At 35.3% G+C, this 18,469-nt stretch overlaps 1 protein-coding gene across 3 annotated transcripts in view; it reads right to left on the bottom strand.

Moving 5' to 3' along the window:
- cap2 (cyclase associated actin cytoskeleton regulatory protein 2) overlaps positions 1 to 18,469 on the bottom strand; it is a 74,834-nt gene that overhangs the window by 13,549 nt on the left and 42,816 nt on the right. For all 3 annotated transcript variants that reach the window (XM_056479450.1, XM_056479449.1, XM_056479451.1), the window contains 3 exons: positions 17,216 to 17,321; positions 1,730 to 1,883; positions 541 to 710 (listed from right to left, as the gene is read on the bottom strand). In XM_056479450.1, coding sequence (XP_056335425.1) covers positions 541 to 710; positions 1,730 to 1,883; positions 17,216 to 17,321 — 430 coding nt within the window. The remainder of the gene's footprint in view (positions 1 to 540; positions 711 to 1,729; positions 1,884 to 17,215; positions 17,322 to 18,469) is intronic.

Raw genomic sequence — 18,469 nt, 5'->3', positions numbered from 1 at the left:
GCAAAGTGATGACATTTATTGCCAGATAGTGTATTGCAGACATCTAGTGTACCTGTTAGCTTTGAAGATTGTATTGTTTAATTCATTTGTTTTGGCCAACACTCATTTTCATTTCTGTTTGTAAACTATATTGTAAATATTTGACTTCCCTTACTGTTTTTTTTTCCCTAAACAACTAAGACTGCTTTAATAATTTTGATCTGTCGCACACATTACATTACAGTTCAGCTTAAATGTTACGTTTCATCCCTTCTAACATCAAAACTCGTAACACCAGGATACCTGCGCTACATCCCAACACTTGTCGAAGGATATCTTGGGAATTTTAACGTCCACAGAGAGTCAGAAACTCGGTTTAACATCTTATCTGAAAGACGGTGCTCACTGACCAGTATAGAGTCCCTATCATTATACTGAGGTGAACACACACACACACACACACACACACACACACACACACACACACACACACACACACACACACACACACACACACACCCACACCCACACACACACACACAGGTTTAGCAGCGCACATACCACCCTCCACTTCTTGCCGTCCAGCTCCAGCACGGGTGTATGTTTCCTGACCGGATTAGATGAGGAAGAGCTCTGGGTTTTAGATGGAGAGCCGTGGTGTGTTTTTCCTCCGTGAGAACGCAGGTTTGGGTTTTTATGGGTCTTCTGTTCATCACACACATGCTTTAAACCTGCAGATAAAACACATCATTCATATATATATATATGTTGCAACCCAGGCTCATTCTGAGAACGTAGTCCCGTGGACATTTCTGGAGACCGCGAAATACGTCCCGGGAGGTACGTATTTGTGCAGTTTTTGTTTTCGCGAGTCCGCGAGAGGCCGCTGTGCACGCTTTTTCCCGCGCCGTTCTCGCGTAAACCCGCTAGAGGCTGCTGTCGAACGACCTTCTGCCTGTCTGCCTGGATGACGGAATGATTGACCGTGCGACCGGCCAATCGGCTGACCCACCCTCCTCTGTCCCTAAACCCAACCAACGACGGTTCACAAAAGCCGTCCAGAAAAAGAAAAGCCCTCGTCCGATTTTTACCACGTTTTCAGATTTTGACCACATTCTCAGCCTGTTATGAACTTGTTCGCTTCATTTTTTGGATTTTGTTTTTGTTTTCTTACCTGATTTCTGGAACCGCTCTTCCCCGGACTCGAACCCGGTCGTCGTCGTCATGGTCAGCCCCTCTCTGCGCCTTGAGTCCGCGAAGAGCTAACCGGACAAACTGGCTGCAGCGGGAAAGCCCTCCACACGGAGGCGAGCGGCCAGCTGGCCGGCCGGCAAGCGCCGAAGGGAACGGCGTCACACCGCCCCGCAGCGTTCGCTTAAAAAAATGAAATGCAGCCGTACGTACCTCCGGCTACGTATTTCGCGGTCTCCAGAAACGTCCCCGGGACTACGTTCTCAGAATGAGCCTGGGTTGCAACACATATATATATATATATATATATATAATAAATAAAATATATACTTAAATAAATCCCTGCTCTATTTCATATCATGACTGCTTATTCCACACATCTAAAAATAGAGAGGTGGATTCTGTTTTAATGTGCGTGCACCTGAAATAAAGTGTTTGTATTGAATCTATATTAACTGAATCAAGAATGAAATCTTGTGAATGGTAGTGGAAGTGAATGTGCTGATCTGAATGCATCCGCAGCCGCAGCACTGATGGAGGTGTAGTTTGAGTCTCTGACCTTTGGTGATCTCCTCTCCCTGGTTGAGCTGAGCGAATAGAGCCGCATGCTGGACTGATGGAGCATCTGCTGGAGAACTGCAGCTGTCAATCATCACTGGAAGAGGAGGAGGAGGAGGAGGAGCACTGAGCAGAGAGGGAGGAGTTACAGGACCCTGCAGAGAACAGGCACAAATGGATAAATAGATGACAGACTGGCAAATAGACGGACGGACGGACGGATGGAACTACATATGGACAGAATGACAGATCAATCTGTCAGTTTATCAATACATAGATGAATGGATGGATGGACATATGGATGGATGGAAAGATATACAAATGGATAAATAGATGACAGACTGGCAAATAGACGGATGGATGGATGACTGGATGGATAGATGGATGGATGTATGGATGGATGGATGGATAGATTCAGATTGATAAATAGATTCAATCTGCTTTGAATGATTCATTTGAGTCAATGCATCATTTGAATAGTTTGATGTGTGTGGGGTGGATGGATGGATGGATGGAACTACATATGGACAGAATGACAGATAGATAAAACGATCTGTCAGTCCATCAATAGATAGATGAATGGATGGATGGACATATGAATGGATGGAAAGATATACAAATGGATAAATAGATGACAGACAGACAGACAGACATAGAGTGATAGACAGACAGTCAGATGGACAGAGTAATAGAGTGTAATGGTCATCTGACTCCAGTAGGGGGTGTATGAGGCAACAGATTGGGTCTGGACTGTTAACCAGAATAAAGGGTTTAAAAGACCAAGGTGACCTCCATAAAAAAATGTTAGGTTGTATTTTATATTTACATTGTATTTAATTATTTGTCTTTATGTCTAGAATATGAGTCTGAAATTGCATTACTTAAATAATATAATAAAACAGTATTTATACCATATACTGTATATCTAACATCTTCTACACAACACAGAACAAATAATGCATATATATATACTGTATATATTCATTTTAATTCAGCTTAGTCCCTTTATTCATCAGGGGTCGCCACAGCGGATTGAACCACCAACTTATCCAGCATATGTTTTACACAGCGGATACCCTTCCAGATGCAACCCAGTACTGGAAAACACCCATACATACTCATTCACGCACATACACTACGGCCAATTTAGTTAATCAATTCCCCTATAGCGCATGTGTTTGGACTGTGGGGGAAACCGGAGCACCTGGAGGAAACCCATTCAATAGTATTTGAATGCAGAATTAGTATGTCCCAAATCGTAGTATGTTGAAAAGAGTATGCCAAAAATTCCCGTATGGTTTACTATTTCTAGTAAAAACTCGAAGTGTAGAAGCATCCACACTCTAACTGCTGATATTGCCTACATTGCGCGTAGGACGTGAAATCGATTTATAACTACAAACGCGGGTGAAAAGTGTAAACAAACTGCAAACATTAAGGACGCGCGAGACCAACAATCAATTAGAGAGGCTTCGGTAAAGATGTTTGTATGACTGGAAGTAGTATGTCCCAAAAGCTTGAATACTCTTCTGTTACGCACTCAAAAGTGTGTACTTTTCCTTCACAAAAAAAGTACATACTTTCAGGGTGTAGTATAAGTATGCGAATTGGGACGCAGCATATTTGTTGACAGCGCTTTACCGACAGAGAGAGAAAGGGAAAAACATTACCTGATGGTAGTGTTGGTGAAATGAAGCTTTCTGAAGCAGAAGCGCTCGACTCAATTGTATCGGAAAAAGGTTCGTTACTCGAAGCTTTCTAAATCAGAGCTCGATGAGGACCTCTGCTGGTTAGAGTGTGGGAAAGCACTGTGTTGCAAAATTGTCAAATGTTCACAACTGACCAACTCATTCATGTAGTAATACAACAACAGTAATATAAACATGTTACTCAATTACTGTAGTCTTTACACATAAGGTATGTTACATTACACCACCGATGACTGAAGTAAAATCCAAGGTATTCAAAAGTGTTTACATCTATCATATTCCAACTAGTCCTTCACTCACCCACTCGTTCCAAACGGGGATCGAACCGGCGATTCCAGCATGGGAGGCGAATGCTCTAAGGAGGCGGCTAAGGGAGTGATGCTTTCGGGCAGCACTCGCCAGCTGGCCTCCGTTAAACACTATACTATGATAGGCAATGGTCTCCTTTAAACATAGCTGTAAAAATACACTAATACACTTTAGTATGGTTCAACAGCTTTTTACTATAAATTATTATTGTATTTTAGTTTAATTACTGGTGTGTGGGACCGGTGCAGTGCTTTAAAACAGTAGAAGCGTATGTAATCGACGCTTAATCTCTCGCTATACACTTTACTCACCCATAAGGGTGTTTAAACCTTTGAGTCAAAATTCGAATCAGTCACGTGGGTGTAGGCGAAAATGAAGCTTCAGACGTCACTGATCACGTAATGTTGGTGAAACTAATCAAGTACACTGCTTCACTGCGAGATGTACCGTTTTTTTGATACATGCTTCGAAGCATTGAAATCATCTCCCATTAACAGTTCTTTGTATCGAGTTTGACTTTTTTATTCGGATTATGTTACTCGGATTATTTTTTATTCTCGAATGTAGAAATGTTGTACACTTTACTTTGTGTAACTTGATTTATTTTTATTTATTTATCTTTGTTTTTTGTTGCTTTTTACCATTGTTGTTTTAGTTTTTTGTGTTTCATATTTTGTATTGTGTTGTATGTTTGTTCCTGATGGTTATGCAATAACAAAAATTAATAAATAAATAAAAAAAAGAACAATAAAAAAATGAACAATAAAACTGAACGGTAAAAAAAGAACAAACAATAAAAAAATTACAATTAAAAAACAATTATCAAACAATAAAAAATTTACAATAAAAAAATTAACAATTAAAAAACAATTAACAAATAATAAAAAAATTACAATAAAAAATGAACAATTAAAAAAATGAACAAACAATAAAAAAGAACAATTAAAAATGAACAATTAAAAAAACGAACAATAAAAAAATAAACAAACAATAAGAAAGAACAATAAAAAAGAACAATAAAAAATGTACAATAAAAAATGAACATTTAAAAAATTAACAATAAAAAATGTAACAATTGAAAAAAGAACAAATAAATGAACAATTAAAAAACAATTAACAAACGATAAAAAATTTACAATAAAAAAATGAACAAACAATAAAAAATTTACAATAAAAAATGAACAAACAATAAAAAAGAACAATAAAAAATTTACAATAAAAAATGAACAATTAAAAAAAATAACAAAAAATTAACAATTAAAAAAATAAACAAACAATAAAAAATTTACAATAAAAATGAACAAACAATAAAAAACAACAATAAAAAAAATTACAATAAAAAATGAACAATTAAAAAAAATAACAAAAAAATTAACAATTAAAAAAAATAAACAAACAATAAAAAAAGAACAATTAAAAAATAAACAAACAATAAAAAGAACAATTAAAAAATAAACAAACAATAAAAAAGAACAATTAAAAAATAACCATAAAAAATAAACAAACAATAAAAAAGAACAATTAAAAAATAAACAAACAATAAAAAAGAACAATTAAAAAAATAAACAAACAATAAAAAAGAACAATTAAAAAAATAAACAAACAATAAAAAAGAACAATTAAAAAATAAACAAACAATAAAAAAGAACAATTAAAAAATAAACAAACAATAAAAAAGAACAATTAAAAAAATAAACAAACAATAAGAAAGAACAATAAAAAAGAACAATTAAAAAATAAACAAACAATAAAAAAGAACAATTAAAAAATAAACAAACAATAAAAAAGAACAATTAAAAAAATAAACAAACAATAAGAAAGAACAATAAAAAAGAACAATAAAAAATGTACAATAAAAAATGAACATTTAAAAAATTAACAATAAAAAATGTAACAATTGAAAAAAGAACAAATAAATGAACAATTAAAAAACAATAAACAAACGATAAAAAATTTACAATAAAAAAAATGAACAAACAATAAAAAATTTACAATAAAAAATGAACAAACAATAAAAAAGAACAATAAAAAATTTACAATAAAAAATGAACAATTAAAAAAAATAACAAAAAATTAACAATTAAAAAAATAAACAAACAATAAAAAATTTACAATAAAAATGAACAAACAATAAAAAACAACAATAAAAAAAATTACAATAAAAATGAACAATTAAAAAAAATAACAAAAAAATTAACAATTAAAAAAAATAAACAAACAATAAAAAAGAACAATTAAAAAATAAACAAACAATAAAAAGAACAATTAAAAAATAAACAAACAATAAAAAAGAACAATTAAAAATTAACCATAAAAAATAAACAAACAATAAAAAAGAACAATTAAAAAATAAACAAACAATAAAAAAGAACAATTAAAAAATAAACAAACAATAAAAAAGAACAATAAAAAATAAACAAACAATAAAAAAGAACAATTAAAAAATAAACAAACAATAAAAAAGAACAATAAAAAAATAAACAAACAATAAAAAAGAACAATAAAAAATGAACCATAAAAAATAAACAAACAATAAAAAATTAACAATAAAAATATGAACAATTAAAAAAAAAGAACAATAAAAAATGAACAAAAAAAAAGGAAAAAAATGAATTTGATGACAGAAAGTTTGGGTTACTGATGAGAATTATGAGAATTATGAGAATTATGGGAATTATCAGCCTGATGGATTTTAATTGGATGAACATGTTTTAGTTTTATGCCTTACCCCAGAATATAAAAACACATATAAACACATTTCGATCATTTACTTTAATCATTACTATTAGAATGTGAAGAGACGTTCAACCAGCACAACTACACATGTTTCTGAAGACGATCACAGCACCTTTAACTAATATGTACCAACATTAAAATTAATCATTCAGACAATGCACTTAATATTAGATACATGTTTTACATCGTACTCATGCTTGATTAAATGCTAACATTAGTTTGATGCTCCATTTGAGTATTAGTAGAGCGTCTGCTTAATATCTGCTGATTCTGCTCCTTCAACAGACATTTAACTGACTAGGAGAAACTTTGCAAGCACATGTCAACAATTTTCATGGCCTATTCAAACACTGTCCCATCATATTTACATTCAAAGCATCTATTGCATATTGCAATTAAGTATAGAATATATATCACTAACCCTGACCCCAACCCAACAGTCTACTTATAATCTAATGAGAATGAGTTGGCATGTAGATGCAATGTAACTTAATGCAACAAACAGACCATCAAAATAAAGAGACCGATTAAATACCTGCATGTCATTAAATCCAGTAATTACATTTTAATTATACTGTTGGCCATCCCTTACACCTTAACCAACCCATACTACCAAACATTTGACCTTTGACTGATTTTAAATGACTATCACGTTAAATCTATGCATTAAATAAAACAGTTCAGTCAGTGTTTCTCTAATAATCTGCTCCTGCTTTTCCAGAGCTGCTCATATCAGTCCATGTGTTTCTGGCACAACTGTCGTGATGGTATTTAACAGGGTTTACTGTAGTAAAGCAGACCAGCGCGGCACAGTTGTCTATTGTGTGACGCTGACAGCAAACGCACGTCTGTTTTACACCGTCAGCACAGCTGCCATTGACAGGTGCACACGCTGCTCACTTCAACACTTAAACAACTGTTGCACACTCGTCTTTTCCTGTCACACACACACACACACACACACACACTTCTAATCCCAGTACGTTTGCTGACGTTTAACAGTTAGTCAAGTTCACCTCTGACCCTAAAGGTCAAAGCCTGGTAAAGAGGTGAAAGGTCAAAGGTGCCTAAACAAACTATTAGAGGAAGTGGAAATGCATGACTGAAACTTTGTTATTTATTTATTTACTTGTGTTTTAATGTCATATCAGCAGCGTTGGCTATATCAGCTATTGGCCATTCAGCTGCTGGTAATAAAAAAGTCTTATTTAATTCGACTGACTATAATTTAATTTAATTAATTTATTGATATTTATTTGTAATAAAACGTCTCATTTAATTTGATTTACTATGATTTAATTTATGTATATTTGTTGTGATATTTATAGGTAATAAAGTCTTATTTAATTTAATTTAATTATATTTATTGATATATTCATTGGTAATAAAAAAGTCTTATTTAATTTGATTTAATTTGATTTACTTTAAATTTACCTTACGCTATGTTACCTTACTTCATTTATTTAATTGTTTATATTTACTGGTAATAATAAAAGTTTTATTTAATTTGATTTACTTTAATTAAATTTAAATATAGATTTTTTATATTCATTGGTAACAAAAAAAAGTCTTATTTAATTAATTAATTTATAATAATTTACTTGTGTTTTAATGCCAGTAATATAAGCAGCATTGGCTATATCAGCTATTGGCCATTCACCTATAATCTTTGGTAATAAAAAAAGTTTTATTTAATTTGATTTACTATACTTTTTACTTTAATTTATTATATTTACTTTAATTTATATTTATCGGTAATAAAAAGTCTTTTAATTTAATTATTTCTTTATATCTATTGCTATATTTATCTGTAATTAAAAAAGTCTCATTTAATTTGATTTACTTAAATTTTATTTAATTATATTTATTTATAATATGTACTTTAATTTATTAATTTATTTATATTTATTGGTATTAATAAAAGTCTTATTTTATTTATTTATTTATTAATTTGTGTTTTATTGCCAGTAATATCAGAAGCATTGGCTATTTCAGCTATTGGCCATTCACCTATAATCATTGGTAATAAAACAAGTCTCATTTAATTTAATTTAATTTACTTTTTTGTACTTTAATTTATTCATTCATTCATTTTCTTTTCGGCTTAGTCCCTTTTATTTATATTTATTGGTAATAAAAAAAGTCACATTTAATTTGATTTACTTTAATTTTATTTATTTATTTATTTATATTTATTATATTATATTTTAATTTATTTATATTTATTGGTAATAAAAAAAGTCTCATTTAATTTGATTAATTTTATTTATTTATTTATTTATATTTATTATATTATATTTTAATTTATTTATATTTATTGGTAATAAAAAAGTCTCATTTAATTTGATTTACTTTAATTTTATTTATTTATATTTATCATATTGTATTTTAATTTATTTATATAATAAAAAGTCTCATTTAATTTGATTTACTTTAATTTTATTAATTTAATTATATTTATTATATTTTATTTTATATTTATTGGTAATAAAAAAAGTCTCATTTAATTTCATTTACTTTAATTTGATTTAATCATATTTATTATATTTTATTTTAATTTATTTATATTTATTGGTAATAAAAAAAGTCTTATTTAATTTAATTTAAGTAATTTATTTATTTAAATGTATTGCTATATTTATTGGTAATAAAAAATTATTCAATTTGATTAATTTAATTTAAATATTTACTGGTAATAAATTTTTTTTATTTAATTTGATTTAATTAATTTTTTTATATTTATAGCTATATTCATTTGTAATAAAAAGTCTTATTTAATTTGATTTACTTTAAAAATTTTTATTATTTATTTATTTATTACTACATTCACAGGTAATAAAAAGTCTTTTAGATTAATTTAATTTAATTATTTAAATGTATTGCTATATTTATCGGTAATAAAAAGTCTTTTAATTTAATTATTTCTTTATATTTATTGCTATATTTATTGGTACCGTAATTAAAAAAGTCTTATTTAATTTGATTTACTTACATTTTTTTTTTTTTATTTATATAATTATATTTATTGGTAATAAAAAAGTCACATTTATTTATTTAATAAATGAATTGATTAATGTTTGAATGCCATATCAGCAGCATTAGTTGTATTGGCTATTATGTTGACTATTGGTTATATTGGCCATTCAGCTACGTATATATTTGATAATATTTGAGCATCTTGGTGTTTCCATCAAGCACGTTTTAATGCAACAATGCAAGATGTGCATCAGAACATGTGGATGGAGACGCAGCTCTTGTTCTGCAGGATCTGTCCTAAAGCACAGAGCTGTAGTTGTCTGTCAGTATGATGGAGCTCTGAGCAGATGCAGGAGTGTGAGGCGGACGATCCTCAGTCAGAGGAGAGGTTTATAATGTGCAGGACATGAGAAGAGAGCTTGAATTACGAGGAGTGTGTGTGAGAGCAGGTGTGTAAGCCAGACACACACTAGGCTTTTGTTGGGGGCATTTCTATGGTAAACCCCCAATGCAAGAAGAGCCAGGAGACCACCTGTCCACAGCATACAGTCCATACACACACACACACACACACACACACACACACACACACACACACACACACACATACACATACATACACGGCAGGAGCGACAGCTGACACACACATATATACGTATAGACGCGCACACACACACACACACACACACACACACACACACACACACACACACACACACACACACACACACACACACACACACACACACACACACACACGCGCGTGCATGCACACCAACACCCACCAAGCCACACACACACTCTTATTCTCGCGCACACACATACACACAAACAAGCACACATGCATACAAACAGACACACACTCATACACAGATGTTTATACACACACACTCTTACATCCACACACAAATCATGCACACTCACATCACATATACACACATACGTGCGCAAACACACAGTCTCTCTCTCACACACACATACTGTCTCTTACATACATAGACACACACACTGTCTCTTACACAAACATGCACACTCATCACATACACACTCACATGTACATACACGCACACACACACTGTCTCTCTCACACACACACACACACACGTGCATATGCACAATGTCTCACACACAGACACACATACACACACCTGTCTCTATCACATACACACACACATGTACATTCATCACATACACACACCATCTCACACACACACACACTCACACACACTCACACACAGAAGCGCACACACACACACACACCTGTCTCTCTCTCACACACACACAAACATGCACACTCATCACACACACACACACACACACACACATACCATCTCTCACACACACAAGCACACACGCACACACACACACACACGACATACACACACCTGTCTCTCTCTCACACACACACACAAACACACACACACACGACATACACATACGTGCACACAAAAGAAAGCATGCACACGCATACTATACACACATACAGACACACAAACCATCTATCTCTCTCTCTCTCACACACTCACACACACACACACACACACACGCACACACACACACACACACACACACACACACACACACACACACACACACAAACACACCATCTCTCTCACACACACACACACACAAACACACCATCTCTCTCTCTCACACACACACACACACACACACACACAAACACACCATCTCTCTCTCACACACACGCACACACACACACACACACACACACACACACACACATACCATCTCTTTCACACACACACACACGCACACACAAACACACCATCTCTCTCTCTCACACACACACACACACACACACACACACACACAAACACACCATCTCTCTCACATACACACACACACACACACACACACACAAACACACACACCATCTCTTTCACACACACACACACACACACACACACACACACACACACACACACACACAAACACACCATCTCTCTCTCACACACACACACAAACACACCATCTCTCTCACACACACACACACACACACACACACACACACACACACACACACACACACACACACACACACACACACACACACACACACACACACACACACACAGTGTCTAAGTGTAAGATGCACATATAAAAACATGATGTATTTTACATCCTCAGGCTGGAAGTGAAGCATGTCCATAAATCTGACTGCATTATCTAGACAGATGTTCAGATTTGATGCGTCTGTAATGAATCTGCAGCCTCTCTATGACTAAACATGGTCAAATATGCTTGACGGTTGTTTTCTAATTACAACTGAAACACAATATCCTGCATGGAAACAATATTAGCCCCTTCACAAAGCAGAGATTTCCTTGTTACGGAGCCCTTCCAGCATTATGGTGACATTTGCAGTAAAAACTCGAAACTTAAACTCACAGAATATGTATCTGTTAACAGTATATTGATTGATTGATTAATTCATTTTCTTTTCAGCTTAGTCCTTTATTAATCAGGGGTCGCCACAGCGGAATGAACCGCCAACTCATCCTGCATATGTGTTACGCAGCTGATGCCGTTCCACCTGCAACCCATCACTGGGAAACACCCATACACTCACACTCATACACTACAGACAATTTAGCCTTATCAATTCCCCTAAAGCGCATGTGTCTGGACTGTGGGGGAAACCGGAGCACCCGGAGGAAACCCACGCCAACACGGGGAGAACATGCAAACTCCACAGAGAAATGCCAACTGACCAAGGCGAGGCTCGAACCAGCGACCTTCTTGCTGTGAGGCGAGAGTGATACCCACTGCACCACCGTGCTGCCCATACTGAAACATTGGTTTATATTTTTCAAAACAACTAAGAACAGAACTAAGGGATCAAAAAATCTTGTTTAAAGGGAAATAAGCATGCGTTACAGATGTGACAAAGTATGAGAATAGGCTATACGCACTAGAGCTGCACAATTAATCGAAAAAAAGATGGCGATGTCGATTCGACTTTAATTCAGCATTTCTATGATTCCCCCAATCATATTATCAAGTTCAGGAGAGAAGCAAAGGCCGCCGCACAAGTCTTCATGTTGTTTTACATATATTGCTCAGCAACATGAACACCTCCAAATGGTGTTGAAAGTGGTACGGTACGGTACAGTTTGGTTTGGTACGCTTTCATGGCCGTTTCCACTGTCAAAAGCCGTACCGAACCGTACCGTACCACTTTTTCGGCACCCTTTCGAAAGGGTACCAAACATGAGAAAGGGTACCAAAAGGCGGAGCCACAAGCGCAGCTGAACGCTATTGGTTTACAGAGATACGTCATTCGCTTACGCAACAAGCCAGAATGAAAACAAAAGAGCCGCCATGTTTGAAATGCACAGCGAGAGATTACAGCGGAATGATATATACATATAATAACGAGCCGTGATCGATCCGGGCTCAAACAAACCTTGTCGTCGTCTAGATGAACAGCCACAAAGGCAAGAAGAAGAGCAGATTTAGCCTGTGCCCCGTAGTTTTTTACGAGCCAGTCTGAAGCATGAGCTGTTTCGCTTTCTTGCTAGCGCTCGCGCGCGTCGAACATTATATCTGAAATAACAAACTTCTTGAGCTGATGATAATAACCTGCGCTTGATTATTGACATGCTTTTGAAACCCGATCCTGTCAGACACTGACAAACGCGAGAGTGAAGCGTGAAGAAACAAAGGAGAAACCGGAAAAAAGGAGCACATTATTATTCAGCAAACATGAACAAAATGCCATGTCGAACTATTATCTTCACCTTTTTATACTAATATGAACTGAGATTGATGGAATTGCTCTCTAACAGAGGCTACATGTGTTGCTGAAGATTACAGACACAGATGAGAGGTTTTCACTGACTGTGGGCTATAATTTGTGTTGTTTTAAACCTAAATACTGACGAAATGTCTGCTATATGTAGTTCTTCTGTAGTTGTTAACATATCGGAGACTGTAAGGGGCTGTATGTGTTTATATATGTTCATTTATTTAGTTAATTATTTTATATAATTACAGACGTTACAGTAGGCTATTTCGCACTGTCATTGATCTGCAGTTACAATCAACTCGTTCTGTACCAAACCGTACCGTACCGTACCGTACCAGTCGGTGGAAACGAGCCAATGCTGTATTTAAAAGGTATAATTCACTCAAAAATGTCATTTCTGTCTTCATGTAATGGCGTATTCGCGTCCACGAATCACACGTGACGTGAGCTGCTGACCGTGAGCTGTTACCACAGAGAGGGCATGTGCGCACGCCTGTGAATGATGTCTACTTTAGTGAACAGAATCTGCATAGGCTGTGAATAACAGGTAATAAAGTTGTAAATGACGTTCAGTTTGTGGATCGTTTGGGAGCCGCGCAGGAAGCATGAACAGCACTTAGCAGTGAAAATGAAACCGAAAGCGTGCACATCATTTAAATAATGTCGCATTTTGGAGTTATGAATACGACAGGTGTGATACACCATTGTGTATTCACAATATTAATGTTTCTTTCGTTATTAATGTATTTCTTTATTTATATACTGTCAAAAGTAATTTATTATCACTACTAATGAAAGTGTTTGAAACAAAATAACATCAGCAATTGAGGAAACTTGCGCTTTGGGTTACCATGGTGATACTCGTTGTGTTTACTTCAGATGCTACTATGCTGCGCCTGTGGAAAGACACTGAAGTCTCAATGTGATTTTGTTTCTCCTGATAATTCAGGTACGTTTAATAAAAAGTCAATATGTTTATTATAATTCATGTAAAAACATGCGAGTACACATTTCCTCCCTGCTGAAAATAACAGCTTAAACCAGCCCAGACTGGTTGGCTGGTTTTAGCTGGTTGACCAGCCTGGTTTTAGAGGGGTTTTGGCCATTTCCAGGCGGGTTTTCAGCCATTTCCAGGCTGGAAAATGACCAGACTGGTCATGCTGGTTTTAGCTGGACATAGCTGGATTTTGCTGGGCTCCCAGCCTGGCTTGGCTGATCAAGCTGGTTTTAGCTGGTCATCACCCAGCCTGACCAGCTAAGACCAGGCTGGAAATGGCTGTAAACCAGCCTGGAAGTGGCCAAAACCCCTCTAAAACCAGGCTGGTCGACCAGCTAAAACCAGCCAACCAGCCTAGGCTGGTTTAAGCTGGATTTTTCAGCAGGGCTATGTGTTTAAAAGTGAATAGCTTAATTACAGTTGTTTATTGAGTAGCGTGATTCAGATGAAGGTACCAGTAAAATGACAGTTGGTCTGAGTTATGTTTGTTATAACTGACTCCCCAGTAAATAATATGTATTTTACTCATTATGTGATAATTGAACAGAAAATGACTTATTTGTATATATTGGTTGTATATTTGCTAATGTATAAAGTTTATGAGACTAGAGAGTAACATTGGGAATTGGTGTAACTGTTACAATTTAAATGATACAAATAACAGACGCATGATTGTTCTGTGAGCTTAGTAGTTTTATGGTAAATGGTTATAAACAGAGGTATTTACAGAGAAAGAAAAAGGAAAAAGATGGTTGAAAAAGAATTTAAAGGTAAAAAATTTTACCTATGGTAAAAAATCTACTTTTCAAGCTGTTTGGACAGACATATGTGCATGTATGGTGTATAGACCGTCATATTGGGGTGATATAAGCACACCCAGTGCTTTTTTTTTCAATTTAACAACATAAAAAACGGTGGACCAATTGGAGCTGTTTTCAAACCGACCGCAACTTTACATAGGAGAGCGGTCCCCCCGCCCACCAATATTGATTGACAGGCGCGTCATCATATCCTCAGTTTGTTGATTCACGTCCGCCATTTTCAGCGTGAGTCGAAGCGATATCACTAAAGGAACACGCTAGCTCTATTTTTAGATGCAAGGCTCATTGGGCTCAACACAAGATCAATTTTCTCCACATTATCGCTCTAATCAGAATTATTGGTTGTATCTTTAGGTAGGTTTGCAAACATGTGTACTTCTCATTGAGTCTACCTTATACTTCAGCCGTTTGCATTTCTCGCGATCCCAGAAGCTCCCTGTGATCTTAACTAGCATGCGTTTTAGGGATCTAAACATAGGTTTCTATCAGGGTACACTCAAGTCGACGGCTGGGCGCCGCGGACCGCTGCAGAAACCTGTTTAGAATTCAAAAATGTGTGGCGCGACGATTCGGGACACTTCATGTTTCTGCCGCGCCACAGAGAGTGTCTGGTGTGCCGTGTCGCGGCTTCGAGCGGCGCATCCGGTGCCTCAGTCAAAGTTAATTCAGTGTGCGTGGTTATTAGTTTCTGTGTACAAGCTCGGCACTTGAAACTAGCACACAGTTGGCTGTAAAACTGTACAAAGACACAAATGATTTTGTACTCTCTGCTTGGTCTGTGTCAGAGTCATACATGTACGACTGAATGGTGATCCTCTCACTCCAGCTTTTTCTCTGTCTGCCTGTCTGACTCTGTTGCAAACGCAGAGCGGGTGAGCTCATGGTCCCGCCCCCTTGTTACGTTGGTGGGAAGCCGAAACTAATTTACATGTGAAGCAACACACCCATAAATCAGCGAACTGTGGACACGCCCCCAACATGACACTTTTTAACACATTATAATAAAACAATCTGAACTGTGTTTTAAACTGAACCTAAACTGGCACACTCAGAAGAACCATAATATTAATATTAAATCATAAAAAAGAGGTCAACTATGTGCCCTTTAAAGTGTATTCTGTATCATACTGATAAATATACAGAAGGTATAATATTTATATGTGTTAATGATAAGAGAGTACAGAGTGTATAAGTATTTGAAGAATTCATTGTGGTAAAAAAAAAAGAGAAAAACAAAGAGAACAAAACTGAATGTTTGATTAATTGAAACATGATTTGTGAGGATATATTTTCATTACATGATTTGTGAAGAGATGTTTGCTATAATATGACTGTTAATAAACAGATGCTACTATGCTGCACCTGGGGAAAGACACTGAAGTGTCAATGTGATTTTGTTTCTCCTGATAATTCAGGCACTTTTAATCTGCCTACGAGTTCCGCTGCCGGGACCCGTAACACAAGCATTTAATGTTTTTCTTTCATAGCGAACACAGAGTGTTGTGCACGCACTGCTACTCATGTAATATTGCTCATACATATACATATACATATATATATACACATATATATATATATATATATATATATATATATATATATATATATATATATATATATATATATATATATACATATATACATATACATATACATATACACATATACATATACACATATACATATATACATATACATATACATATACATATATACATATACACATATACATATATATATATATATATATATATATATATATATATATATATATATATTATTTTTTTTTTTCAATTATTTAAACAGTATACAACATAATTTGTAGAAATTCAGTGAATTAAACTGCACAAAAGAAGTAATGCAAATGAAATGCTAATCAAAATAAAAGCTGTCTCTATAAAATAAATATTATTACTACAATTTTATATAAAATTTTTGCATTTATGATAAAAAGGCTTCATTATGCACGTGACAGATGTGAAACTGCTACTTGTGTAACTTTGGTCAATCAAATTCAATTGTTTGAAAATGTTGAGAGACTGGGTATTTTGCCTTATTACACGGCGAGTTTGACGTTTGCATGGAATTGCTCTAATGCAGATATTTGATCATTAATTGTGCTCACTGTATGAGGTGTAATGGAGTGCTTTGAGTGTTGTATTTCACTCACAGTTTTGCTCCAGATGAGTCCAGTGCAGTGATGCTCTCTGATGAACGCCTGCAGGTCAGTCCAGATGCTCAGGTATGAACGCACCCACTCCACATGACGAGCGTCACTGCGGTAAAATTATCATGGTAATTTTAGTAAACAAAACTAATATTAAAGAGGGGCCAATAATGCAAAAATCACTTTTATATTGTGTTTAAACAGCTGTGTGTCAGCAGTGTGTGAATATATCCAGCTTCTAATGGTAAAACATGTATTAATTGTGTTGTTTATAATCAGACTTGATAAAAAGTCTGCAGAAATATTTTGATTGACATTCTCCCTTTGTACGTGTCATCAGAGGGGAAAAGCCCCGCCCACTAGTGATCATCCAGGTAGCAAAGAATTCTGACCCAGATTTGGCATAAAGCTGGCACAGCAGGCATTCATCCGGCACTGGCATACAGCATGTGGGTCAAATATGGCCCAGGTTTGGCAGAGGTGGCACCGTCTTTAAGGCGGCACACAAGACATGGGCTAGATGTCAAATGTAGTATTTGGCCCGGATGTGAAAAACATACATGGGCCATGTACGGTTGACCTACCTTGACTCATATTTAAAAATACATTCATTCATTTTATTTTCAGCTTAGTCTCTTTATTCATCAGGGGTCGCCACAGCGGAATAACCCGCCGACTTATCCAGCATATGATTTACGCAGCGGATGCCCTTCCAGCTGCAACCCATCACTGGGAAACACCCATACACACTCACACACATACACTACAGACAATTTAGGTTATTCAATTCACCTGTACCGCGTGTCTTTAGACTGTGGTATGGGGAAACCGGAGCACCCAGAGTAAACCCACGCCAACACCTATTTAAAATACATTTGAATTATTTTTGAGTAACGAAAAAACTTCTACCAATCAGGTCGCTTCGAGAAAAACACCCATAGTGCACCTAAAGCACAATGCTTCATGGGTTTATCAGTTTCATTGCAGTCGTGACACACCAACATATCCGACCCAGTTCAGGTTTAGTTATGGGATACTAACTTGGCTGAGACGTGGCCCAGATATGGTCGATGTTTAGCCCTTGTCTGGAAGCCAGACTTGGTCTAGTCATGTACTATAATTCACTGGGCCAGAGCTGGTCAGGAGAAATTGTGCTATAGCGTAAACACTCCTGAGTGAGAATCTTCTTTTACATCCCTAATTCTACCCAATACATGAATTTATCTGTAGTGTGCGTGTATGTGTGTCTGAGTGTGT

The sequence above is a fragment of the Danio aesculapii genome, chromosome 19, assembly GCF_903798145.1.
Source record: "Danio aesculapii chromosome 19, fDanAes4.1, whole genome shotgun sequence".
Taxonomy (NCBI): domain Eukaryota; kingdom Metazoa; phylum Chordata; class Actinopteri; order Cypriniformes; family Danionidae; genus Danio; species Danio aesculapii.
This window is presented reverse-complemented; position numbering and strand designations above follow the sequence as displayed.